Raw genomic sequence first — 27,374 nt, forward strand, 5'->3', positions numbered from 1 at the left:
GGTTCAGAGACTAGACAAGGTTGGAAGAAAGAGGTCCAGTATGAAGGCAAGAATGACCCACATTAGAACTGCTATCTAGAGCACTTTATATTCAGCCTCTGCACAGGTGAGAGATCTTTTGACATATAAGATCTGGAACAAGGTAATTAAGGGACTGGAAAGTATAAAGTTCAGAAAGGATCCTCCAGTGAAGAAAAAAGCATAATTTACCAAATTTATCATAGCAAATCTCAAATTAATAATAGTAACAAATTTTACTTAACACTTCTTGGCAGGAAAACTTTACTCTATACCCTGTAACGCAGGCTTCAAAAGTATTTGGCTTTCAGATGTCAAATAAAAAAACTCATAACAACCCAACACCAATCACATATTTGTCACTATAAGTGCATATTTGTCACTATAAATGAAATGTCACCTCTCTTTCAGGATTTTTGTTCTTAATCTTAAACTGTAAAACAGAATCCATACTGAGCGTTACCGGTTTTGATCCTCTAATTTAGGCGTTAATCTATAGGGACAAGACTTTCAAAACAAAAACAAAATTCTACTTTAAGTTTTATAATACCCTTATATACCACACCGACATCCACTTATTTTTTCAGTAGAGCTCAAAACGTGCTAACAGATTACATTAAGACTGCTCTGATAGCGACAGTTAAAACATTTTAGGCATAGAAAATTTCATCTAATACACAAACAACTCTAAGTTGCTCACCTAAAGTTGCAGCTGCTGCAAGTCCTGCTGCATATGGATCTGTTCCTGGTGGAGCAGCACTGATGATGTATGGATTGGGGACAAAGGCAGCGGGAGCTAAACCTGCTGAAAACATACCTGTCAGTAAAAACAAACTTAACTAGAACTGCAGCCCTACCAGAATACCTACATGTTTTGGCTATTTACCCTGGCTGCAACTGAAGAGGATAAACAGGCTTGTGTAGCTATGATTTAAGAGTAAGAAAAGCTGGCAGCTACTTTGAGAAGACAAATTATGCATTTTCACATGTAGTTCTTTGTAGACAGCAGACAGTAAGTATCCAGGAGTCTTATTGAAACAATCAAATGTGAAATTCATAGCAATGTTACTGTCCATACGTATATGGGATTTGACTCCGAAGATGCAACATCCCTTAAAGGGCTGGGAAACTAGTCAACTAGAAAAAAAACAACGGGAAAATAAAGAGTAACTCCCAATTAATTTATACTGGTGGGTATTAATACATACCCATAAAATATGTTTTCCCTTGAAGTTCATTTTTGTCATAGGAGCTCAAAGCACTTTAGAGATATAAAAGCATTTTCATAAAAATTTTGTTCAATCTACTAAATTAGGGGAGAAGATGACAGGGGTCTACACCAAAACTGAACAAATATGGAGCGCAACATACATGGTACACGAGAAACAGTGTCTTCATAATTCTTTCTAGCACTTTAAAACTAAGTTCAATTCAATTAGGAAAACCTACAGTTAAACTCTTTGATGCTAGGAAATTTACTCCCACCATTAATGAGTGAGCCCTTGTGAGCGGTTCACCTATTTTTCTATAAACAAGATTATGTACAGTTTTCCCCGAGTCAGTATTTCTTTAATACTATGAATGGTAACATTTAAATAACTGCATCTTAAACTTCTAAGTCTCACCCAGAATAGCCTGAAATTCCATTCTGTGGGAGAGTTAATCAAGACTAAACCATAGTAATACATAAAATATGGACTCGAGTTTCTGTGGTCTGTACTAAAATGTGCATTCTTCTTCATTTCACTGTCCCATTTACCCCAATTCATGTCTGGCTCAGAGTAAATGAATACTTAGAAAATACTCTCGTTACTGAATAGCATTCTCAATGCGGGCAAAGCAAGGGTCATCACAGGTAGAGAGGAATTTTTGGATGCTTTTTAAACGTATAGCAAGATGTTACCAGAATTTTGCAAGATAATCTTCAAACGTGGTCTGCTTCTGAAATCTGCGTGCCAATTATCCATAACTGGGACTGTACTTTTAAAACCCCTCTAAAGCCTAAGGACCTGTTTTCACTGCCAGAGGCTATTCTGAAGGCAGCCATTAGCAAGTAGCAGCAGCCACCGCCAGCCATCTAATAGAGGCGTTAAATGAAGGACTTACCTATGTGCGGCTGATGGGCAGCGGCCAATGCGTACTGCTGCTGCTGTGCTGCCGTCAGCTGCTGAACAGCAAGTGCATTTGGTCTCTGAAATAACTGCAGGGACAAAAGAACAGGCTTGGTTCTTTATCTGTGCACGAGAAAAGTTCTCTCTGATTCCCTCCCGACGCAACCCTGACATGTTAGATTTACTATCGTAAGAGTACAGACACTCTTCATGATACGGAAACATGTCTAAAAGAGAGACTAACACATTTATTTGAGCATAAGCTTTTGTGAACTACAGCTCACTGCATCGGATGCGTTCAGTGGAAATGCATGGCATGCAGCCGATGAAGTGAGTTGTAGCTCACGAAAGCTTCTGCTCAAATAAATGGGTTAGTCTCTAAGGTGCCACAAGTCCTCCTGTTCTTTTTGCAAATACAGACTAACACGGCTGCTACTCTGAAACCTGTTTAAAAAGAGAGGTTCACAGGAGTTTTAAATTCATAATCTACCACAATCATCTAAAAATATTTTCATTCCAGCATTATTAACTTATCGTGAAGGTTTTCTACCTCCACATTCCCTGAAAGCTTCACTCATCAACTACTCTTTAAAGAGACTAAGACAAACTTCGTAAATGTGGCCTGTGGGTCACGGCAAGCTAGCAGCTCACCAGGCTGTTTCCAGCTCTAATACTATATTAGATATACTAAATACTTTATTACTTTCCCATGCAGGCAATTTCTGTTGCCACAGAGATGTTATGAGACTGCAAATGGCAGTAGAGATGGGCTGCAGGACTGGGAATGGGATGGCAGATACGCACGAGAATCTCTGTAAAACGTGATCCATGCTGAGAAGTTAAAGAACCCTAATATAACACGAGGGGGAAAGCTTTCCTTACCTGTTAATTTTCTCTCTAAGATCTTCTAAATCAGTCCAGACACTTGGTGCACATAGTTCTTCGCTGACAGTAGACAGAAAGCAGACACTGGGACTTTCTGGTGATATTATCCCCTGCATAAGGGTTGCCAGCTCTCACAGCTCAGCTGAATCTTTGAAAGCAGTTCACAGTATTATTTAAGTGTAATATAAAAATCGCACACCTTGAGACACTGAAAACTGCCATTTGCAAAACCACTGGAAATGCTGAAGAGAGCACCAATCTTGAAGGAAGGGATAAGGGCTGGCATAGAAAGTCTTGAAGCAAAAAAAGGGACAAAACGTTTCTCTCCAGCTTCCAATGCCAGTCCAGATTCTTGGGGCCTGCCAAAGGAGTGAAGTGCCATATAGAGGGGACAGCCTAATGCCTCTTGGCTGCCTGCAGCACAACAACTGGCTGATGCCTGAACATCAGCTTGTGAATATGAACACTGGAGAACACACATGCCAGGTAGCTGCCTTGAATAACTCTAGTAGCAATGCTTCCACCTAACTTCCTAGCGAAATATACTGTGAAAACAGAGGGAGCTGCCTTTGTTGTACTGAAGCAAGCTTTCCTGACTAGAAGCTTTATCCACTTGAAAAGAATGGATTTGGATGCTATGCTGTTTTCTGCCGCCTTCCTCCACTTCCATCCTTGTAGGACTGTGGGCTTGTCTACACGTAAAACATTGCAGCTGCGCCACTGCAGAGCTTCAGTATAGACCAAGGGTTCCCAAACTTGGTTCGCTGCTTGTTATGGGGCCACTTCCCGCAGCTCCCATTAGCCGGGAACAGCGAACTGCGGCCATTGGGAGCTGTGAGCGGCCGTACCTGCGGATGCTCAGGTAAACCAAGGCGTCTCATGGCCTACCAGGGGCTTTCCCTGAACAAGCGGTGAACCAAGTTTCGGAACCCCTGGTATAGACACTACCCATGCTGATGGGAGGGGTTCACCCATCGGCGTAGGTAATCCACCTCCCTGAAAGGCAGTAGCCAGGTCAACAGAAGAATTCTTCTAGACTTAGATCTGTCTATGTTGGGGGTTAGGTCAGTTTAACTATGCTACTTCGGTATGTGGATTTTTCACACCCCTGAGCAACAGAGCAGGGTCAACCTAACTTTTTAGTGTAGACCAGGCCTCAGACAGAGAGGCCTAGCTTCTTTATAAAATGTTAAGACTGGGGTAGATGGACAATAATAATTCAGCCTGATTCAGGCAGGATGTAGTTAACTTCAGCATGAAACACAGAACTGTTTAAAGAATGGACTATCTTGATAGAAAAGTCAGGTATAGTTCTTCACAGAGCACGGCTTTCAACTCTTATCCTCCTTGGTCAGGAGATGGCAAATACGAACAAGAGAGCAATAGCCTACGGGATATTCTTCTTCTGCCGCCTCCTCCTCCTTCTGTAGGTCCAAACTAAGGAACAGGATGTAAATTTAGTACAGTATTTTAGATCCAAAAAGGAAGAAGTTGTCTGAATACAAGTTTTGGCTTTTGGCAACCACTATATCAAAATCTAGCTACATCTCGGTTTAAGTACATCTGTGTTCCCTGAAGGCTGATGAATGCACCCGTAAGATGCTGGTGCTCATTCCTAAGTCTAGACCATTCCGAAGCAACTCCAGGATGTTGGCTATGGAGAAGCACATCGAATCCATGGTTCATCAATCACACCAGGGACACAATGTTCTCCAGATCTTACAATCACGGGTTGATATGGAACATATGCCTATGATAACCTTTACTCAAAAGCCCTTTCTTCCAAGAAGCATCCTCTCAACTGTGATGACCTAAGCCTAAAGAAATCTGGATCTTCATAACAAGTAGGGTCTTTGTGCCAATAAGTCATCTGTAGTAAGCAGGTGGATCAGTTTTGTATTGACATGCATGGACATTTCAAGACAGACAGGACATCTTGATTAATCTGAGACTCAGAAAGGTGTGCAGGAATGAGGGTTCCCAAGGATCTGCCAACTCTCTGCAGCACCCTCCTTATGGACCAATGTGAAAAAATGTATGACAGCGTGCTGGGTGTATTTACCTCTAGAACTCACATTCATAATCATGCTGTCTACCATTCTGTTGTCTCCTTCACCAAACACAAAGTTGGTCCAATAAAAGGTATTACCGCACATACCTTGTGTCTCTACCTTCCTGTGGTCATCGCATCTACTTGTGGTCCCCTTCACTACAACAAATCCACCCAAAGCTCTCTCAATTTTTCACTCTCCTTTACATATTTGGGATCAGTTTAGCCAGGTCACTGTGTTGTATTCTGGCTAGGTGAACAACAGATAAGTTAGATGGGTGTTTTTCCTGTTCGTACAATCAGCAGCTAGTTTGCCTCGGCCATATCCTTTTTCCTCATCAGTTTACCTACGTGATGGCAGTCAAGTTCTCAAACTGCATCTCACTGGAGCTATTTTTGAACGCATGGTGAAAGCACAGAAGAGCAAGCCTGACTGCTCTTACATCTGGAGAAGATTGAGCCCATTTCAGCTGAAGACAACATGGAAAGGATCTGCTGTTATACTTTGTGTTGTCGGTCTCCCATTTAAGAACATTCTTGCTGGGTGCTTAGCTGCACTCCCAGATGTATTAACATCTACATCAAGGTTTGCATACTTCTCTCGAATCAGTATTTAGGCATCTAGTTCCTGAAACTAGCACAATCTGGAAATGGCTGTCCTCGCTGTCCATTATAATTTGACCCAAAGTCATCCATGTAGAGGTGAGTGACAGCTTCAAGATGATGCATACAGGTTGAATACTATGTAATACTGAAAATAGTTCCAGGGCTGTGAAATGCAGGGAACATGGACACAAGTGCCAGAGCAGCATTGGGCATAAGTATCTGTAGACTCATCTGAGCAGACACTTCAGAGAATCATAGAATCTCAGGGTTGGAAGGGACCTCAGGAGGTCATCTAGTCCAACCCCCAGCTCAAAGCAGGACCAATCCCCAATTTTTGCCCCAGATCCCTAAATGGCCCCCTCAAGGACTGAACTCACAACCCAGGTTTTAGCAGGCCAATGCTCAAACCACTGAGCTATCCCTCCCCCCCATTCATTTGGAAACTCCCTCAAGGAAACTACTTTACTTTAGTTGGTACAATTAGATTGAACAAGGCTGCTGAAAGTTTTGAAACTGAACTCTAACTATGGATGATGATGCCTAATAGGCATTGATCTGATGTTATATGTTCCCATGCATGAAAGGAATAGAATAGCCTTCCTCCTATGAAGTCCAGGGATGCCTGGTAAGTGTACCTTCATTACTGCTATAAGGAGGTGGGTAGCAGTGTCCAGGTACCTATGTCCTCTTTTCTGAATGAAGGAGGTGCACTTGAAGCACCCCTTCCAGATGAACTGTAGCTGCTTTACCAGGGAATATGATCTGGTTTCTTAAAACTGTGCTTAGTGTAACTGAGACAGAAACTGCCATATATATGTTGTACCCTGCAGAAGGCTGAAGTTTTTGTCTGCTTTCTACAGCTTTAACTACAATGAGCTTCCTTTTGAAAGGCCATCATTGTACTCAGTGACCTCCTCTTCAAATATCTTAAAAAACACTTTTCACAAACATGCAGAATAGCAGGGCTTGGACTTAAATGCAGCTGAAATCTCAGAGAACAGCTGGCTAATTCTACAGATTCTCAGCTCTTGCCCTGTGAAGGGAGGTGGAGATAGTGTCTGGTGGAAGGAGTTTGAGTGGGTGTTTCCAAGGGTGGCAGGAAAGGAACAAGATATTCCTGGCCCTCTCCATTTGCACAGCACATCAGTCATGCTGTTCTCAGACTTGCTTCTAGCCTGGCATCGAGTGAGTCAAACTCTCAGAGCTCTCAAGTGGAGATGTGACTTTGGTTGTCTGTTTGCCTTATCAGAAATAAAGTAATTTATAGTGACATATATTCTTCGTGCTACAGTCCACAGATCAGTTACAATGAGCAACTCCAGCCTGTTTGCTGCTTGGGGACAGAATCTGACCCATCCGTCACTGAGAGCAGGGGAACGTGCTGTCTCCTGAATTTCCTTAGTTATTTTCCATCCCCCACAGCTGCAGACAGGTTCAAACCTTGTCTGTTGCAGAGCTTGTCTTAAGAAGATTCCAAAATTTCAAGGGGTTTTCAAGAAAGCTTTCTGATTCAGTCCAGAGAATGGATTCCAGAAGGAGAATGCACAGCACCCACTAGCTGGAACACAGTTCATTAACGTTTCAGAGAATGGTTCCTTCCATGGATAACAGACCTGTCCTGGTTGCAACAGTCAATGAATCTGACACGGTTTTCATAAAAACTGGGAAGAACACCATCGGCCCTAATAGAGAGATTCGCCTCTCTTGGGTACTGCCCACCTAGGAGGGGATGAACACTTACATGGCAGAAGTTAGACTAATAGAGCAGCTCCTACACCCAGAAATCTCTCTCTCATCGTAAGTCAATTTGGTTGGCCGGTGACTGAGCTCTTTTCATCTGGAAACAGCAAATTAAGAGCTCTTCAGCCTCTATCAGGACCAAGGAGGTGAGCTGAATAATATCTTACAAAGCTGGGCAAGGTCCCTAATGTATGCATTCCAACCTTTTCCACTGCTCCCCAGGACAATACAAAAGACAGGAGGGAGAGAGTGGTGACACTGTTTATTCCTTTCTGGCAGAAGAGGCTATGCTCTCAGGTCTGAAGACCCTAGCACTGGATCTTTGGACGTCTCCCACAGAGGTCTGTTATTGTAAAGTTAATTCTCCACCCAGGACCAGACACGTTTAAAATGAATACTTGGAGGAAGTGATTATTGCTGGCATGGACCCCAAAAGAGATGTCAACAACAAAAACTTATTCCAGTGGCTGGTGCAAAGTCCATAATTTAACTGCCAGGTTAAACCAAAGAAACAGCCTTGATATCCTTCAGGAAGGTTTCACTGTGGGTGAACAAGAGTGTCCAAGCATGAAGGTCATATCTCTGTAGTATCATGTTCTCAGCATGTCCAGAAAAAGGAAGTTTGTACAAATCGCAACATCAAATGCTTCCTTAGGGCATCAACTTTATTCCAACTCCATAAGATCAGAGAGCATAACATTGGAAACTCTTTCTGCTCCTTATGGCACTACCCAGACAGATACCCCATAGGAGGTGTTGTACTTCCTATCCATTAGAGTAGGCCTCCCAAAGACTACTATTTCCAATCACGAGGTTTTTTTTATTTGACATTGCAAGCTTTCTCTAATGAGACCCAGTATTATACTTTTAATTCAGACAGATAGTCCTCAACTGGCATAGCAAATCACTCCTTAAGTAAAATCAAGAAATATTCTCTTTTCAGTTAAGCATCCAATTCCAGTCCTTAACAACACTGATAATCACAGGGCAAAAAAGCCACATCTCCTGTACTGAGACTGGAGAGAGAGCCAGATGGCCATCAATATTTAAGTTCACCAAGTTCTGCCATTTCCTTTCTTTTTGGCAGAAGTTTTAGTGCCCAGGGAAAGATGGAGGAGATAGATTATTTATAAAGAATCTTGGTTTGTATGTCCATATTTAAAGAATATGCTTTTCACTCAGAGGCATGCTGCTATGAAAATCCCATTTTAACAGATCTGTGGACCTCAGTGCAAAGAAAAGGAAAATTTATCCATGCTTACCTGAAATTTTCCTTTCGTTGGGTAATAAAGTCCACAGATCCAGCCCACCCAGGAGACAAACTGATGATCCAGAATAGAGATGGAAATTGATATCCAAGGATTTGCAGTTTGTCATCATTATGCAGAATTTACCATTCTCTGGAGAGAGTGTTATTTTTTTCCTCAAATTACATTTAATAGAGTCTGTAATTTAAGAATGTAGATTTGAATTAACCTGGCTGTGGAAGTTCTCAATTGGAGGAAACTTCAGAAGGTAGGGCACTCCTCCCCTGCCAAAAGAAAAGGAGTACTTGTGACACCTTAGAGAACTCCTTTTCTTTTTGCAGATACAGACTAACACGGCTGCTACTCTGAAACCTTCCCTGCCAGTGACTGACAGGTCTGATCCTGCCACTGAACTGCAAGCAGGTGGAAATATGCATGGTACTGGCTCTATGGATCTTATTAATCAGAGAGAAGACATTTTCAGGTAGCCATGGATACATATTTCTCTGTATCCATTACTCTGAAACCTGAAATATTTCTATTGTCACTATGCGTGCGTGTTTACGGAAGCACAAGTGTGAAAGACAGCAGCAGTAGCAAACATCACTCTGGGATTCAGACCTAGAGGTACTGTTCCTAAAAGAGGGGTCCAACTAGGGGAGGCAAGGATGTCAACGGCTACCTAAGAGAGTCCAACTGCAGACTCTGGAAGGGATGAAGGGTGATGGGCTTGAGGCCTTGGAGCAGCTGGGACACCAGGAGACATGCCTAAAGAAAGCAGATTAAGGCTCTTTAGCAGTCCCTGGTGAAGGCAACAAGAACAGTCTCTGGAGGAGAGAATCCACCCTGTTCTGCATAGGTTACAGGCTCTTCACTCCACTCACTGTGGATATCCTGAGGAAGGCTGTTTCTATCCTAACTACAATTTGTGGTCCCCCACAAAGTGCTGCAGAGGCTGCTGCATGCTGCTGTGTGACTAGAAATCCCTGTAGGCGTCCAAGGCCTGCTCTATTCTTTGCTTTGTTAAGGTCTCTCTTAACCAGCTGATACTCCACCTGCTGAGGCAAAAACAATTGAGCGCTGAGAGCCAGCAAACCCCATATATTCAGAAGATATTAATAAAGTCTCAATGCATTGTCTCCATCTGTTGGCAGTGAGGAACCTCCAGACACCTGGATTGGTAGAGAAGATCGAAGAGAAAAACCCAAACAAAAAGCTTTATTATAACCAAGTCTTGACCTTAAATTAAACTGTATTTTTATACTCCTGATCTACTGCTGGTTTTGGCTCTGACACGGATATTAGTTTGGGTGTCCTTCCCCTTCCACAAGAGATTTATTTTCACCTTTTCAATTAAAATAGTGAGAATCTAAGAAATAGTGCTTCAGTTACAAAAATATTTGAGCGTATAACATTTTAGCCTCATGTAAGTCATATTCATATACTAGGCCACAGCTCATGGCGCAGACATGTTTGGACGAGGTTTGTTGATATGTCTGAGATACTGTTTTAAGTCCTAAAACTCTCAGAGAGTTTCACCTACACATAAAGCTAGTGTCATAACACACCTTGTCAAGAGGTCATAGGAGAAAAACTTGGAACAAACTGAGGCATCATAAGCTTATATTATGTCAATGTTATAAAGTTCAGTTTTTGCGTAGTCTAGTTTCTTCTGCAACAAACATCTGACATTTCTAATCAGATTATGCACAGTTAAGACTCCCCCTTCTTAATATTGCTTTTAGCCGCACAGATTTATAATCCCTTCAAAGTATATGGCATCTTTTTCGATGCCTCATAAAAGGTGCTATACAAATGAGGTCCTTTTGATTAAGATATATTTCCTTTTGGAAAGAGTTAAATGTAAGCCAGATTTTACTACAGGTCTAAACACAATCACAAACTCCATTTGGTATAGCTTCCAATTTTACTTAGCAATATATTCTACTCCAAAGTACAATGTGTAATTGGCAGACAATGGCACCAGAAACTATTTTTGAACAGACCCCTGGAAACATTGGCTGCTGGACACATTAAGTAAATCCTCCTCTGGTCTTCTGAGCCAAGGATATTGCATTTTATACTGACATATGTTAAGAAGTGGGAAGTTACAATTAGGAGTTAAGAGCCACAATAGTGAAAGCCCTACATTAAATATAGCGCATGTTTTCAAATAGTATAATATAAGGTTGCTACAAGTGTAAGTAAATAGATGAGGCTGCTATCAAAACATAAAAATAAGGTTGACATATTGAAGTACTAGTTCCCATCAGACAGTTTCGGATCTGGTTATTCACAATATCATTACCTTGATCTGAGTAGCTGAACTGAGTGCACCAGATATGTTCAATGGACATATACTACCTGTTGTCTAGCTTGCTTGTGCATCCTCATGTTCCAGTGAAATCCAAGTAGTTTGAAAAGGCAGTATAGAACTGTGGCGTGTGTCAAGGTGTGATGGCAAGAGAGGTAAAGAGTTCAGCAGTGAAATAGTTAAAGTGCATACGTTCTGAAAAAGGCTCTCTGTACTGGCAAATCTGCTTCAGGTGTTATCTGCTTAGTTTACATTTAAAAAAAAAAAAAAAAAAAACCCTTACTGCCATCTATGCAGATCTAATGGAGCCACAGAAAAGAAAACTACTCTTATTTGCTTCACGTAGTAGCAAGCTTTCCAATGAGGCTCTGCTTCCAGAATTTTATTGTCAGTGGTTAGGTACAAAACAGAAACAGATATCTGATTTGGACATAACAGAACTTGCAGAATTGCAGAAAAAATAAAACTTGATTTGACTGGTCAGTGAGTCCCATTTTATATGCAAGACATTGAAGGAGAATATAAAGCTAATTACACAGGTGTCAAATTTCTGCAGTGTCCTTTCTGACCATAACCATACCTTAAAAAACAATTAATCTTAATAAAAAGAAAAGGAGTACTTGTGGCACCTTAGAGACTAACCAATTTATTTGAGCATAAGCTTTCGTGAGCTACAGCTCACTTCATCGGATGCATCCGATGAAGTGAGCTGTAGCTCACGAAAGCTTATGCTCAAATAAATTGGTTAGTCTCTAAGGTGCCACAAGTACTCCTTTTCTTTTTGTAAATTCAGACTAACACGGCTGTTACTCTGAAACCTAAAATTAATCTTAATAAGCTCCAACACAGGCCCACAGTTAGGACTGTGTGAATATTTCCACTACAAACACTGGTTTTCAAGTGTGTAGGTTTCATTATAAAAATGTTTTCTGAGGTGATTCTTTGCATCAAAGCTTTTACTCAAGAGATTAATACCACATTTAAAAAATAAAACTGGTTTGATCATTTCCAAGTCATTAAATTATGAACTAAATATATGCTTTACTAATACCAATTTGTACTCGTGAACCCTAAAAACATCTTGTATAAAGAAATTTCGAACAACAAGAGAACATTATGGGCCACTAGATTACACAGCATATGGGCTACCGAGAAGTGCAGTCTTTCATTGACTGTTTGCGAGGCACACCACCAACACAGGGTTTATGAATTGGCGACTAGATGCATGCTCTTCAGCCTGCCATTACAACGTTTTTGTTTTAAGCAGTAACTTTTTTTTGAAGGCTTTAATACCAACAAAAGAAAAGGAACAAAAGTTTACGGTTGTTACACAAACCAGCACGAACAGGAGCAGATTTAGAGTGGATCCTTGAATCTAGGCCTAGCGTTCAAAAGGGGCCAGAATGTAGATCAAGGACTAGTCCAGGGGTAGGCAACCTATGGCACGCATGCCAAAGGCATGATTTTCAGTGGCGCTTACTCTGCCCGGGTCCTGGCCACCGGTCCAGGGGACTCTGAATTTTAATTTAATTTTAAATGAAGCTTCTTACTCATTTTAAAAACCGTATTTACTTTACATACAACAATAGTTTAGTGATATATTATAGACTTATAGAAAGAGGCCTTCTAAAAACATTAAAATGTATTACTGGCACACAAAACCTTAAATTATAGTGAATAAATGAAGACTCGGCACACCCCTTCTGAAAGGTTGCCGACCCCTGGACTACTCTGTCCAGGAAGCACGAGACTGGGCTGCCTAGGTAGGAGGAAAGGTGAAGGAACCCTTTTGGGCTGAGGAAAAAAAGTAAGGGGGAAGGTCCTCAGAAATTACACTGGATCCGGATCTCGTTTTGTCTTAACCCATGATCAAGCAAAAGCAATGTAGTTCACACTTTTCTTCAATTACCCTACAGTGATTTGGTATTCCAGAGGTCCCCAACCAGTGTTGCAACATCTAGGCACAAATGTACCCAAAGGCTTAAGTCAGTTTCTTTGCCTTTGTTGGTCTGTTATTTGAAAGCAGCTTTTTCAAATATCAACTGTATGAAGTCACAATAATTCAGCAGCAGTTTGTTTCCTTCTCTAATAAAACAAACATGTAGGTTTCTATTTTAACTCAATGCAACTTTATAATTACTGATATTAAATGTGCTTAATGCTACCTGAGATGTGTTATTTTGGCATTTTCTGTTTGCCACTGATCAGATAAGTCTCCTGTACCTGGCTCACTTTAGCAGAGTCCTGAACATGTAATCTCACTCATTATTGAACAATGTTCCTGTTAGGCTAAGTGAGTCAGCGCCTCCAATCAAGTAATGAAGTAACATGCTACCTCTGGGGCGACTCAAACCAGTGAGTTAGATGTGACCACTGGAAGGGCTGGGGAAGGAAAGAGGTGGAATATCTGTGTGAATAGTTTACCTGTTGTTGAGAATTGTAGTCAAAGAGTCCCACAGTTGCTGCTGCTGAGTCCACAGGTACTTGAGTGCCGGAGTAATCAAACTGAAGCGGCTCCATGCCAACATGCTCCATGGGATCCAGGGGAACACTCTGGGATTCCATGTTGGAGAAATCCTCCACGGGCTTGGCACCATTAGTGCTAGTCAGCTGTGCTAAGCCCTCAGATCCGTTCTGGTTTGGACCCAGAAGATCCACTTCGTTAGCAGAGTTCTGGCAGTTACCAGGCGTACGGCTACACAAAAACAAAAAGTTAAGTGTCACTAAAATGTATCTGCTCAAAAAGATAAACTGGCAACACCTTATTGGCAATGTTAACGTCATATCAGTTAGCATCACTAACAGCCGACCCTAGTGCCAACCAGAATTATTGGCAGATACTTTTTAACTCAAATGCTCTGAAAAGAAACAGCTAGATGTGGTCAAGTTAAGCATACAATCCAAGTATGCTACCAACATATTTCCTCTGAAACAGTTTCTTTCCTACAGATAGTTAAACAAATGAGGTCATATTAATATTTATTTTATCTAAAGGTCTGTACAGAAGAAGACATCTGACTGCAATGAATTAAGCCATTTTAAAAAAAACATTCTCCAATGTTTCGGATGCTTTCCTAGATGCTTATCCTTCCTTCTAACAATGTTGTCATTTTTGCACTTGGCAAACAGCATGCATTTCAAACAGAACTGAAATGAGCATAGTTGTATTTAAATAATTTTATATAGAACCATTTGATATCTAAGTATCTTGGTACATGTTGATCATATAATTTAATGAATATTTGTTAGCTAATTATGTTTACTGCACAGCCACTGATTTTGGTGAGCCCCATCAAAATATAGCCTATAAACAATTGTCAGCAAGAGAAAAATTTAAAAAAAACATCCCCACATTTAAACTCCAGGACACTTTAAATAGGCCCAATTTGGGAAACAAAACCCATGATCTCTTTACCAAGCAACCAATTTGTCACATTATGAGAATTTAGAATATAAATTTAATGAACCCTTACACTGAGTTTAATCAAGATTTAGAAATGGGGAAGTGAAAAAGAGAAAATGGTTGTTCAAAGCCTGTATAATATTACAGGCATTTGTCTCTAACATCTCCTATCATTTCTACAGGAAGGCCCCCCCCCCAACCCTCCAAAATAATAAAAACATCTTCCTTCAGATTAGGATCTCAAACACAATAAGCATTACAATTCTGCAAAGTGAAACTGGCCATTCTATTTTGAGCATAAAGCAAAAATCACAATCACATACAGCAAGAAAAACAAAAGCAAACGTTGGCTCTGATTCTGGGCTCCAATGTGGTTCTTTTAGAGTGCCAAAGCAACATAAGCAGCCCACCTGAAAACCATCAAGTGCAGGCCTGGCATAATGGCCCTGTCATGCCCTTTGAGGGTTGTGCACGGGCACTGCGAAATCTGACTATTCTGGGCTGCCAAACAGCTCTAGAAAGAGATGCCGCAGCGTGCATAAGATAGAGCAGTTCCAGAATCATGCCAAACCCCAGACCAGACTAGAATCCTGAAGGTGTAACTCATGTGCTATGCCACCTAAGCAGAACACAGAGCCTAGCCCACTCAATTATCAATTTTTAGATACTCTGAGCTATTAACACCACAAAGATATGTTATAAATAGGTGCTGTACACCACAGAACTGAAATACTGACTTAGAGAGAACTGGAGATAGCCTCTATAAAGCCTCGAGCCTCTCAAACTGTAACTACTCTAGCTGTATGCTGAGCAAATCAGATTTGGAAAAGGTTTGTAGTAATTCACCGGGTAGCAAGAAAAACAAAAGGAGCTGTGACTGGTTGAAAAGCTTTTGGACAAGACTGCTCTCCTGTGATGACACATCACCCCTCTAAAACAGAGAGCTAACATGGGAATTGGAGATTCCCCACATTATCAGAACAGACAGCGAGATGGTAGTCTCCTGGCAGATCCAATCAGCGGACACATTTGCTCACACCTGTATAGAAATGGGTTCATGAAAGGTCCACTGATATACTCTGAAGTGTTCCCCCACCCCATTTATAAAAAGCAATTTTCTGTGAAATGTGTATGCAATTCCACTCCTGTTTTAAAATGCTTTTGCTGATATTCAATTTATAATTCATAAATGTTTGACCTACAAAATAAGCTTCTCCTCATTTTGCAACTTGCATTTGTAGTTATAAGGAATCCAAGAAAAGGAGATCCCTAACTCCACCACTTGACTTGACTTACTTCAATGGACCCTCCTTCCTGAACACTTCATTAAAAAAAAGAAAAGAAAAAAAAGAAAGATTATTTTGGTGCCAACTTAAACCATTTCAGTTGTTCTCCCTTCTGAAGTCAACTATCATTATGTCCCTTCCTATGGTTGGTTTCTAGGTCAGGAGAAGCCAGTCATGACAACAGTTCTAAAAACTGATAGAATTAGAATTTTTTCAAAAGGTGTGTCATCTTTGCAGAGCTGCTAGGTAATTATTCCAACCAGTTAATGCTGCTGGTCTACAAATCACCTCTTAAAACATTCCTAAAGCTCCTCTCATAATATCTGAATTGCATTATGCAAGGACTGGACTGAAATGTGGAATGGTTCATAGTAATCCTAAGGCCAATGGTTTTTGATCAATTGTTAAAATGGATGCATTTCTCACAGCACCTAATATTTTATTTTATTCTATAGCAGTTTTCATTAGTTTTGAGAGAGAACACGGCATAGCAAGTAGGTAATTATACAGTAACACACACACAGTTTAACGGCCCAAATTCCAGGAGATTCTACAAATCTACAAATGTAATTTTTTAAAAGTTAGACGATGGTCCACAAGCAAGGACAATATCTAGGGACAGTCTCCCGCAGGGAAATAGCTGACCTTTTCATGCCATTGCATGAAATGTTTAAAAACAAATATATAGTATGGAACCAGTCCTGCACAGGTCAATGGACGGACTAAAACTAATAGGTGTTCTCCATCTCTAACTTCTGTAATGATTCCCTCCGCACAGGAAAAAATGCCTAAGATGCCATGTCAACTCGCTGTCTCAACACACACATTCCTGAGCCAAAAAACAGTCTTTTTGGCATTGCCACCACAAGGCTTATTATTGGATCAGGACTCCATTATGTTAGGTGCTGTACAGACAGAACAAAAGACAGCACTCTTGCAGGATTTCCAACAAAATTAAATGCAACACAAACTAATTCACAGGTAACAAAGCATATACCTGAAATCTTTGACATCTGCATCAATCCCATTTTGTACAGGCAAACCATTGGTCTTATCCATCACATCTCCCTCCTCCTTTAGATCTCCTAATTTATCGCCATCAAATGTGCCCTTATTTTTCTTATCACCTTTATCATTTTCATCATTCTCTGCATCCCTTGGACCCTGGAAAAAAATATAACATTTTAATGTATTCATTTTGAGATCAAGTTTACTTTTTTCCCCCGGGGATTTCTACCTTAATAAATTACAAAGTTAAAGGGACATGTCCCCTTAAAAAGTCATTTTTACTTGTAACAATAATAGGTAACATTTAACATTATCATAACTGGAAGCAATTAGGGAATGAGTATTTTTTTCTTTCTAAGTCTACTTTGTGTATTTTACAACATTACATACAATCAATTTAACAGTTTTCTCTATGTAGTAAGTCAGGGCCTGATTCTGTTAACACATTAAACATTTACTTTAATGAGTAACATTTTCAAGAGCACTCACATTCTATTTTCAAAAGTGACTAGGCATTTAGCAGTTTAAAGAAAAGGAGTACTTGTGGCACCTTAGAGACTAACCAATTTATTTGAGCATAAGCTTTCTTGAGCTACAGCTCACTTCATCGGATGCATACTGTGGAAAGTGTAGAAGACCTTTTTATACACACAAAGCATGAAAAAAATACCTCCTCCCACCCCACTCTCCTGCTGGTAATAGCTTATCTAAAGTGATCACTCTCCTTACAATGTGTATGATAATCAAGTTGGGCCATTTCCAGCACAAATCCAGGTTCTTTCTTCCCCCCTCACCCCCCCACAAACACACAAACCCACTCTCCTGTTGGTAATAGCTTATCTAAAGTGACTTTCAATAAGACTTAGGCTTCTAAGAACCTACAGTCACTTTTGAAAAATGGGACTCATTCTTTTTAAAATTTTGCCCAACGGGACTACGGACATAATTAAAATTACTCTCATGCTTATGTGTTTGCAATGGGCCATACTACAGTTTCACATATTTGTGTGTGGGGAGGGGGGCGATGTCTTCAAACTGCACACAGAGAAAATATTTTCCACTAAAGAAAGCTGCATTCATTAACAGTCTACTACTACAAATAAGGGAAAAGTAGTTCACACATGACACCAGTGGTGCCTGAACCCCATGAAAACGATAGTAAGTTTCCATCCTGCCTTACTACAGGATTATCTATTGGGAGAACCTTGTTTCATATTTGAACTAGACATTTTGTGTTTAGAAAGTAAAGTTCTTCTGATGCCACCAGTCAGCAAAACAGCATTTTTATTAATTAGCATCACCAGTAGAACTAGGAAATGCCAGTTCAGTTATGGATATGAATTGGGACCAATCCTGCAACCTTTACTCACCCAAACAGGACCGTCAAACAAGCCTATTGGTTTCAGGAGTGACCCTCATTCTCAACTTCATTTCACAGTTTAAATATGGCAATAATAGATAGTTATTCCGCACATTAATAATAGTGCATTGAGCTTCTTGGTGTATGCAGTGTTGTTGTAGCAGCATCAGTGCTAAGATTTTAGAGAGAAGGTGGGTGAGGTAATACCCTTTATTGGACCAACTTTCTGTTGGAGAGAGAGACAAGCGCTCACTAACAGAAGTTGGTCCAACAAAGGATATTTGCATCTGTCTACATGGCTCAGGATGTGAGGGAGATTTCCAAACCTGAGCCATTCTTTTTAGGTGGCAAATCTGAGAAACTGTCCCAGATTGAGCTGTCATCAGAGGACTTCTGAAACAATTGAACAGTAATAAGTTACCAGGACCAGATGGTATTCACCCAAGAGTTCTGAAGGAACTCAAATGTGAAATTGCAGAACTAACAACTGTAGTCTGTAACTGATCATTTAAATCAGCTTCTGTACCAAATGAGTGGAGGATAGCTAAATGTGACGCCAATTTTTAAAAAGGGCTCCAGCAATTATAGGCTGGTAAGGCTGAATTCAGTACCTGGCAAACTGGTTGAAACTATAGTAAAGAACAAAATGGTCAGACACATAGATGAACAGAATTTGTTGGGGAAGAGTCAACATGGTTTTAGTAAAGGGAAAATCATGTCTCACCAATCTACTAGAATTATTTGAGGGGGGTCAACAAGCATGTTGACAAGGGGGATCCAGTGGATATAGTGTACGTAGATTTTCAGAAAGCCTTTGACAAGGTCCCTCACCAAAGGCTCTTAAGCAAAGTAAGTTGTCTTGGGATAAGAGGGAAGGTCCTCTTATGGATTGGTAACTGGTTAAAAGACAGGAAACAAAGGGTAGGAATAAATGGTCAGTTTTCAGAATGGAGAGAGGTAAATAGTGGTGTCCCTCAGGGGTTTGTACTGGGCCTAGTCCTATTTAACATATTCATAAATGATCTGGAAAAAGGGGTAAACAGTGAGGTGGAAAAATTTGCAGATGACACAAAACTACTCAAGACAGTTAAGTCCCAGGCAAACTGCGAAGAGCTACAAAAGGATCTCTCAAAACTGGATACATAGGCAACAAAATGGCAGATGAAATTCAATGTTGATAAATGCAAAGTAATGCACATTAGAAAACATGATCCCAACTATACATATAAAATGATGGGGTCTAAAGTAGCTGTTACTACTCAAGAAAGAAACCTTGGAGTCATTGTGGAGAGTTCTCTGAAAACATCCACTCAATGTGCAGCGGCAGTCAAAAAAGCGAACAGAATGTTTGGAATCCTTAAGAAAGGGATAGATAAGACAGAAAATATCATATTGCCTCTATATAAATCCATGGTACACCAACATCTTGAATACTGTGTGTAGATCTGGTCGCTCCATCTCAAACAACATATATTGGACTTGGAAAATGTTCAGAAAAAGGGCAACAAAAATGATTAGGGGTATGGAACAACTGCCATATGAGGAGAGATTAATAAGTCTGGAACTTTTCAGCTTGGAAAAGATGACTAAGGCATGATATGACTGAGGTCTGTAAAATCATGACTGATGTGGAGAAAGTAAAGAAGGAAGTGTTATTTACTCCTTCTCATAACACAAGAACTAGGGGTCACCAAATGAAATAAATAGGCAGCATGTTTGTTTTAAACAAAAGGAAGTATTTTTACACACAATGCACAGTCAGTCTGTGGAACTCTTTGCCAGAGAATGTTTGGAAGGCCAAGACTATAACAGAGTTCAAAAAAGAACTAGATAAGTTCATTGAGGATAGGTCCATCAATGGCTATTAACCAGGACGGGCAGGGATGGTGTCCTTAGCGTCTTTTTCCCAGAAGCTGGGAATCAGCGACAGGGGATGGATCACTTGATGATTACCTGTTCTGTTCATTCCCTTTGGGGCACCTGGCATTGGACACTTTCAGAAGATAGGATAGTGGGCTAGATGAACCTTTGGTCTGACCCAGTGTGGCTGCTCTTATGTTCTTATTACCTTAGCCACCTTATCTTTCAATCATATTGGGACAGTTTTCCTTTAAAGATAGTAAATTACATTCTATGAGTTTGGAATTGTAAGGACATGTATGAAGAATCCTCTGTTTTCATCATAAAACACCACTTAGACCATTCTCCAACATTAGATTAGTTAACAGTTTCCCCGCTTCCTTCAAATTTTTCAGATTTCTAAGTACCTGTCAGCATCCAAGCCCCACTTCTTTCTTATTAACAGCCAGGGCTCAACAAATTTACCAGGCACCTACTAATTAGGGGCTGACAAAAAAAAGAAACTGACAACGTTTGTGGACGATACCAAGCTGGGAGGGGTCACAAGTGCTTTGGAGGATAGGATTAATATTCAAAATAATCTGGACAAACTGGAGAAATGATCTGAAGTAAATAGGATAAAGTTCAATGAAGATAAATACAAAGTACTCCACTTAGGAAGGAACAATCAGTTGCACACATACAAAACGGGAAGAGACTGCCTAGGAAGGAGTACTGTGGAAAGGGATCTAGGGATCATAATGGATCACAAACTAAATATGAGTCAACAGTGTAACACTGGTGCAAAAAAAAGCAAACATCATTCTGGGATGTACTAGCAGGAGAGTTGTAAGCAAGACACAAGAAGTAATTCTTCTGCTCTACTCCACGCTGATACAGACTCAACTGGAGTATTGTTCCCCATTCTGGGTACCATATTTCAGGAAAGATGTGGACAAATTGGAAAAAGTCCAGAGAAGAGCAACAAAAATGATAGCAAACATGATCTATGAGGGTAGATTGAAAAAAACTGGGTTTATTTAGTCTGGAGAAGGGAAGAGTGAGGGGGTACATAAAAGGTTGTTACAAGAAGGAAGGAGAAAAATTGTTCTAGTTAACCTCTGAGGGTAGGACAAGAAACAACGGGCTTAAATTGCAGCAGGGTGGTTTAGGTTGGAAATTAGGAAAAACTTCCTATCAGGATAGTTAAACTCTGGAATAAATGTCTAGGGAGGTTGTAGAATCTCTCATTAGAGGTTTTTGAAAGCAGGTTAGACAATCAGCTCTCACGGATGGTTCTAGATAATACTTAGTCAAGTCTTGAGTGCAGGGGACTGGACTAGATGACCTCTCAAGGTCCCTTCCAGTCCTATGATTCTTTGGAATGAGGTTCTCCAGAAGGATGCAGAAGCTATGTTCTGATGGGAAACTCAGAACAACTAGTAGGAGTGAGTACAACACCTGATATGATAGATGAGGCACCTGTGCTCCACCATACCCCTCCTGTATCAACCCTAACTAGTAGATGTCTGGGAGTTTTAGAGCTATTCCCTCTTGGCAGTTTGAGGGTGTAAGATTTCTTCCCACTGCAGTGGGATGGGACTTGAATATACCTTTCTCCCTCCACACAAGCGGGAGTGGGGGGGCGGCGGCTAGTTAACAGGTAGTATGAGCTGGCTGCTCTGTTCCCTTCCTTGCCAGAAGTGCATTGTGGGGAGCAGCACACTGGTCGCAGAAAAGAGAACAGTCCTTTAATAAATTCCCGCTATGTAATGTCAGGCTTCAGAGTAACAGCCGTGTTAGTCTGTATTCGCAAAAAGAAAAGGAGGACTTGTGGCACCTCAGAGACTAACCAATTTATTTGAGCATAAGCTTTCGTGAGCTATACAGCTCACTAATGTGCAGTGATTTTTGCAACACTTTTGAAAACAGAGAACAAGTCTCATAGCAAAGCATGCTTTACAGAATATTCAAGAACACCAGCATTTAGCCAAGTATTTTTGCACATCATATTTCTAGTGTCTCAATATGGCAGGTGTGTTCACCAACAGGATCAGAGATGGCTGGCCATCTCACTCCTGCTGTATTTCTTTCTTCTATATCCCATTACGTAAGCATGAACAACAACTAAAACGGTGGCTTACCCTTTTTGACATGCTGGTGGATACAACCATAACACCCACAAGAGGTAGAATATCTGTCTTTAGGAAGGAAGTAAAAAACAGCAACAAATGGAGGGGGAAAAAAATCACAGAAACCCAAATTTCAGAATCAGGCACACTTACAAATCCTCCTTTTCTGAGACAGGAATCCCCAGGAGATGAGCTCAACACGTATTCCACCATGCTAACTCCAAGTCCTCCGCTCTCTGACCGTGGCGACAGCACCGAGTTGACATCACTGTTCACATGAAAGCCTTGACCAGGTCTTCTCTGAACCATTATTGGTTGAGAAACAGAATGATCTACAACACACACATACACATATCTTTAAGATTCATTATTAGTAGTACTACCTTACAACGTCGTGGCCCCATTCACAGACCATGGTACAAACAGAACAGAAACAGTCCCTGACCAAATGACTACATTTCATTAAAAGTCGATGGGATGTTGCAGCCTACATCCTATTTTCAAAAGTGACTTATGCCTTCTCTATACTACACAATTAAGTCGACCTATGTTAGGTCGACTTACAGCCACTGCTGTAATTACTGCGTTTTTTCATGTCCACACTATCCTCCTTCTGCCAGTGGTGTGCATCCTTACCAGGAGCACTTGCACCAACTTAAGAGCAGCAGTGTTGGGGGATGAGAGCCCAGGCTCTCAGCTCAGTAAGAAGCTCCCAGCTGGAAGGGCACAGAGCTGACAGGTGAAGTAAGTAACAGTGTTTATACAGACACTGCATCAGTCTAACTACATCAACCTAGAGCGCTACGCCTCTCCCGCAGGCGGAGTTATTAGGTCGGTGTAGTGAGGGGACTTACATCTGTGGGAGCAAGGCTGTAGTGTTGACATTTACAGAATTAGGTTGACGTAAGATGCTTTATATTGACCAAACTCTGTAGTATAGACCCTGAAAACTTTATCCTAGAACTCATGGTCTCTTGGCTCAGCACACCCTCCCGTAGGCCATGCAACGTTTTGATGGGGGAAAGAGGCAGACTGGGGTAAATTTTACTGGTGTCCTTTCTGGAGCTAGAGATCTGTCCAGTTGTTTGGAAACATGCATGAGGCTCAGTGGGGCCTGGGAGCATGTTCAGTATAGATGGAACTTACAGAAAATTGAGAAAGGGCTTAACATGTTCTGTAGAGCATGTGCAAATGACTACTTCTGTGACTTAGAACTTATCTTTGTGGAAAAGGTATTCAGATTTGGTCAAGGCACCTTTCTGATCACTGGATCATGCCCCTAACAAACAGCTTCAGTCTGCCTACTTCAAACCACAGAGGCACTGGAGCTATTGATTTTAAAAAGTTGATTTTTTTTTTTAAATGTTCACAACACATTTTGCGCTACCCTCAATCTCTGAAATGGCTGCACTGGAGGATTTATAATTGATTTTTAGGCATCCATAATAATTGCAACTGTTCCACCTATATTATACATGTACACATGTATGATTTAGTAGACTAAATATCTGAGTGACGATTGCTAAAATTTTCTTTTAAACTATCACATGGTGCACACAACCCAAAATAAAGTGGTAAACAATGGTTTAAGAATGCTTCCCACGATACACATTAGAACAGGAGTTCCAAATGTTTTACTAAGGCAACACACCATACTGTGTCTTTTTTTTTTTTTTTGAGACCCACCATTACATATATGCACTGTAATCCTAATCCTGACCCAGTGAAGAGGGGATATCCTGTAGCAGAATGGGAGGAGAGGGAGGAGGAGAGTCAAGTGAGGTGGAGAGCGAACCCATCTCACACTCACTCCACCGCAGTGGCTCCTGTCCCACAGGGCTCAGCTCAATTCCCCGCTCTGGACATTGCAACCTGGTGCACAAAGTCACAGTGTCACTCAGGTTTGGCCCAGCCACCCCTCCATCACATCAGAAAGGCCAAACCTGAGTGGTTGTGTGATCCTATGGACTAGGTTGTAATGTCCAGAGTGCAGAACTGATGGGTTAATCTGGCCCTGATGACAGATCTAAAATGTTCCTGCAACACATTGGTGAGTTGGGACCCACTGTTTGGTGAAAACTGAACAAGAATGTGGATTTTCTTATATTCAGAATTATTTAAAACCTATCTATTTCTACTGATCCTTTTGTGATTTTTTTCATCTTTTTGTTAACTTCAGTTTTACACAGGACTGGTATATGAATAGCAATAATCAGAGACAACCAGGTTTTTGACATATTTGGTAGCTGTGAAATTCAGAATTAGCCAGCTTGCTGAGGAAGTTACCTGATGTTCCCCAAGCACTGTCTCTCCACTGATCTCCTAGAAATATCCCTTTTGGTCCATCTTTGCTTGAATCATCAGTTTCCCAAAACTTTTTACCTGGCAACAGCTGCTGCAAATAAAAAGGAACAAACATGTTTAATGTTAGCATAAAAGTGCAAGTGTAAACCATAAACATTTTCCTTGTGGAACCAAAAAAATCAGTCATGTTAAAACAAGCTAATAGACACTTTACAATCAGAGTGCTTATGCTTTCCCAAGGTGAGAGCGATGAAGCGATTGTGACACCCTGTGGAAGCATAGAGTAACTCAGAAAAATAGGAGGGATCCTATATGCATCAGCCCTTTATGCCTAACACACACACCCCATCAGCACTCACACATTTCTATGCATGAAAGCCATTTGTAACAAATGTTAGTAAGAAAGATATGCTCTCATCAGAAGTGCATGTTTTAATGAATCAGAATTGCATCTGAATTGATTATAGTTACCTATAGAATCTTCACTCCAATATGGGGGACTGGGAATTTCCATCTCTCGCATGCAAATATTGTGGGTCTGATCTCATAAGGTGCTCAGCGCCCTCAACTCCCAGTGCATTCCATGGGAGTTAAGGGTACTTAATGCTTTGGCAATATTTGTAAACAGTGATGAGAGTGAACAGTTCTAAGCCACTGCTTCTGCACAGCTTATGTTATTCTGAAAAGGTGCTTAACTTTTCTTCTAATTCAGGGGCAGCAGGACAGAAAACTACCCTCAGGTTAAATCAATTCCAGGAAAGTGTAGTGACAGCAAAAAGGACAAACTTCACAAACATATACCAGGCATAACAGATGCTTTTTAAAAATAGCAGTTCCATACGGCAAACATCTGCCTTATGGCAACTACATATGGCAAGACGAATTCCAAGTACTGCTTACGTGCCTTAGATAGTAACAGTACAATCTTTAAATTAAATCCTCTGTCTCAATGGGAGTGGTGTGATTCAGAGAGAGAGAAAAGTAGCACAGTCACAGCAAGGACTTCAATAAATAAGACTATCTGCTGAATTCGGGACAGAATGGAAGGAGCTGGAAGATTAACAAACACCTGAGAATCTCTCATTTAGATTACCGCACAGTACGAACTAGAAGGACGAGTCAAAGTGTCCTATATATTAGAAATGCTAAGCAGCTCAAGTCTATATAATTTAGCAGAAGGTTTGTGTAAACTCAGGGTGTTACAGGATAACAGAGCCAATATTCACTCCAAGACAAAGAGATACATTTGATGAAGCAAGCTTAAATATGCATAAGCAGCTTTTAAATCTATATTTGGGGGGAAGGAAGAAGCAGCTATACAACTTTTGTTTAGTATGTATTTTTAACTTAAAGTCTTATCTGATTCAGATACACATTTTAAAACAATCTCTCCATGACAACGGATACTTGAAGGTACATGGATTTGGATATCAAGAGTAATAGGTTGCACAAAGGACAGCAAAACAGGTACTATAATAAAACTGCTACCTCACCTATGAAAAGCAGAATTCCCTATACTGCACCGCTTTAAAAGTTACAAAAGATAAAAAGGTAGGTTATATTCAGATACATAATCAACAATCAATGATACTGTGGAGTATCTAACACCAAACAACACTACTGTAAGTCCTTGCTTACAGACAGCCCCCCCCAACCCGAAGCAAATACTCACCAGCAACCACACGCCACACAACAGAACCACTAACCCAGGAACCTACACTTGCAACAAAGCCCACTGCCAACTCTGGCCACATATCTATTCAGGGGACACCATCATAGGACCTAATCACATCAGCCACACTATCAGAGGCTCGTTCACCTGCACATCCACCAATGTGATATATGCCATCATGTGCCAAGAATGCCCCTCTGCCACGTACATTGGCCAAACTGGACAGTCTCTACGTAAAAGAATAAATGGACACAAATCAGATGTCAAGAATTATAACATTCATAAACCAGTCGGAGAACACTTCAATCTCTTTGGTCACTCGATTACAGACCTAAAAGTCGCAATATTACAACACAAAAACTTTAAATACAGACTCCAATGAAACACTGCTGAATTGGAATTAATTTGCAAACTGGATACAATTAACTTAGGCTTGAATAAAGACTGGGAGTGGATGGGTCATTACAGAAAGTAAAACTTATTTCCCCATGTTTATTCCCCTCCTCCCCAGATGTTCTTGTCAACTGCTGGAAATGGCCCACATTGATTATCACTAGAAAAGGTTCCCCCCTCCCCCGCTGCTAATAGCTCACCTTACCTGATCACTCTCCTTAGAGAGCATAAGCTTTCGTGAGCTACAGCTCACTTCATCGGATGCATGAAGTGAGCTGTAGCTCATGAAAGCTTATGCTCAAATAAATTGGTTAGTCTCTAAGGTGCCACAAGTACTCCTTTTCTTTTTACTGTCTTGGTGCCATGGCAAGCCTATTATAGAAGCTACACTGGGAAGCAACTGAATGAAAGAGACCATTACAGGATCTGCAACCAAAAAGAATGATTTCTGAAAGTAAGAAAACAGATGGAAGGGCACTGGCCAAGCAAAACTGAACCCTTTAGAATCACAGAATCATAGAATATCAGGGTTGGAAGGGACCTCAGGAGGTCATCTACTCCAACCCCCTCTTCAAAGCAGGACCAATCCCCAACTAAATCATCCCAGCCAGGGCTTTGTCAAGCCTGACCTTAAAAACTTCTAAGGAAGGAGATTCCACCACCTCCCTAGGTAACGCATTCCAGTGTTTCACCACCCTCCGAGTGAAAAAGTTTTTCCTAATATCCAACCTAAACCTCCCCCACTGTAACTTGAGACCATTACTCCTCGTTCTGTCATCTGCTACCATTGAGAACAGTCTAGAGCCATCCTCTTTGGAACCCCCTTTCAGGTAGCTGAAAGCAGCTATCAAATCCCCCCCTCATTCTTCTCTTCCGCAGACTAAACAATCCCAGTTCTCTCAGCCTCTCCTCATAAATCACGTATTCCAGTCCCCTAGTCATTTTTGTTGCCCTCCGCTGGACTCTCTCCAATTTTTCCACATCCTTCTTGTAGTGTGAGGCCCAA

The 27,374-nt window shown here is 40.8% G+C and overlaps 1 protein-coding gene across 7 annotated transcripts in view; it reads right to left on the bottom strand.

Moving 5' to 3' along the window:
* PUM1 (pumilio RNA binding family member 1) overlaps positions 1-27,374 on the bottom strand; it is a 134,380-nt gene that overhangs the window by 53,865 nt on the left and 53,141 nt on the right. For 3 of the 7 annotated variants that reach the window (XM_084652399.1, XM_084652396.1, XM_084652397.1), the window contains 6 exons: positions 24,286-24,394; positions 22,153-22,331; positions 16,658-16,824; positions 13,396-13,666; positions 2,125-2,218; positions 719-835 (listed from right to left, as the gene is read on the bottom strand). In XM_084652399.1, the coding sequence (XP_084508525.1) occupies positions 719-835; positions 2,125-2,218; positions 13,396-13,666; positions 16,658-16,824; positions 22,153-22,331; positions 24,286-24,394 (937 nt within the window). The remainder of the gene's footprint in view (positions 1-718; positions 836-2,124; positions 2,219-13,395; positions 13,667-16,657; positions 16,825-22,152; positions 22,332-24,285; positions 24,395-27,374) is intronic. The other 4 variants (XM_084652402.1, XM_084652401.1, XM_084652398.1 and 1 more) reach the window with 3 other exon arrangements.

Source organism: Lepidochelys olivacea (genome assembly GCF_965140295.1).
Source record: "Lepidochelys olivacea isolate rLepOli2 genome assembly, chromosome: 19".
Lineage (NCBI taxonomy): Eukaryota > Metazoa > Chordata > Testudines > Cheloniidae > Lepidochelys > Lepidochelys olivacea.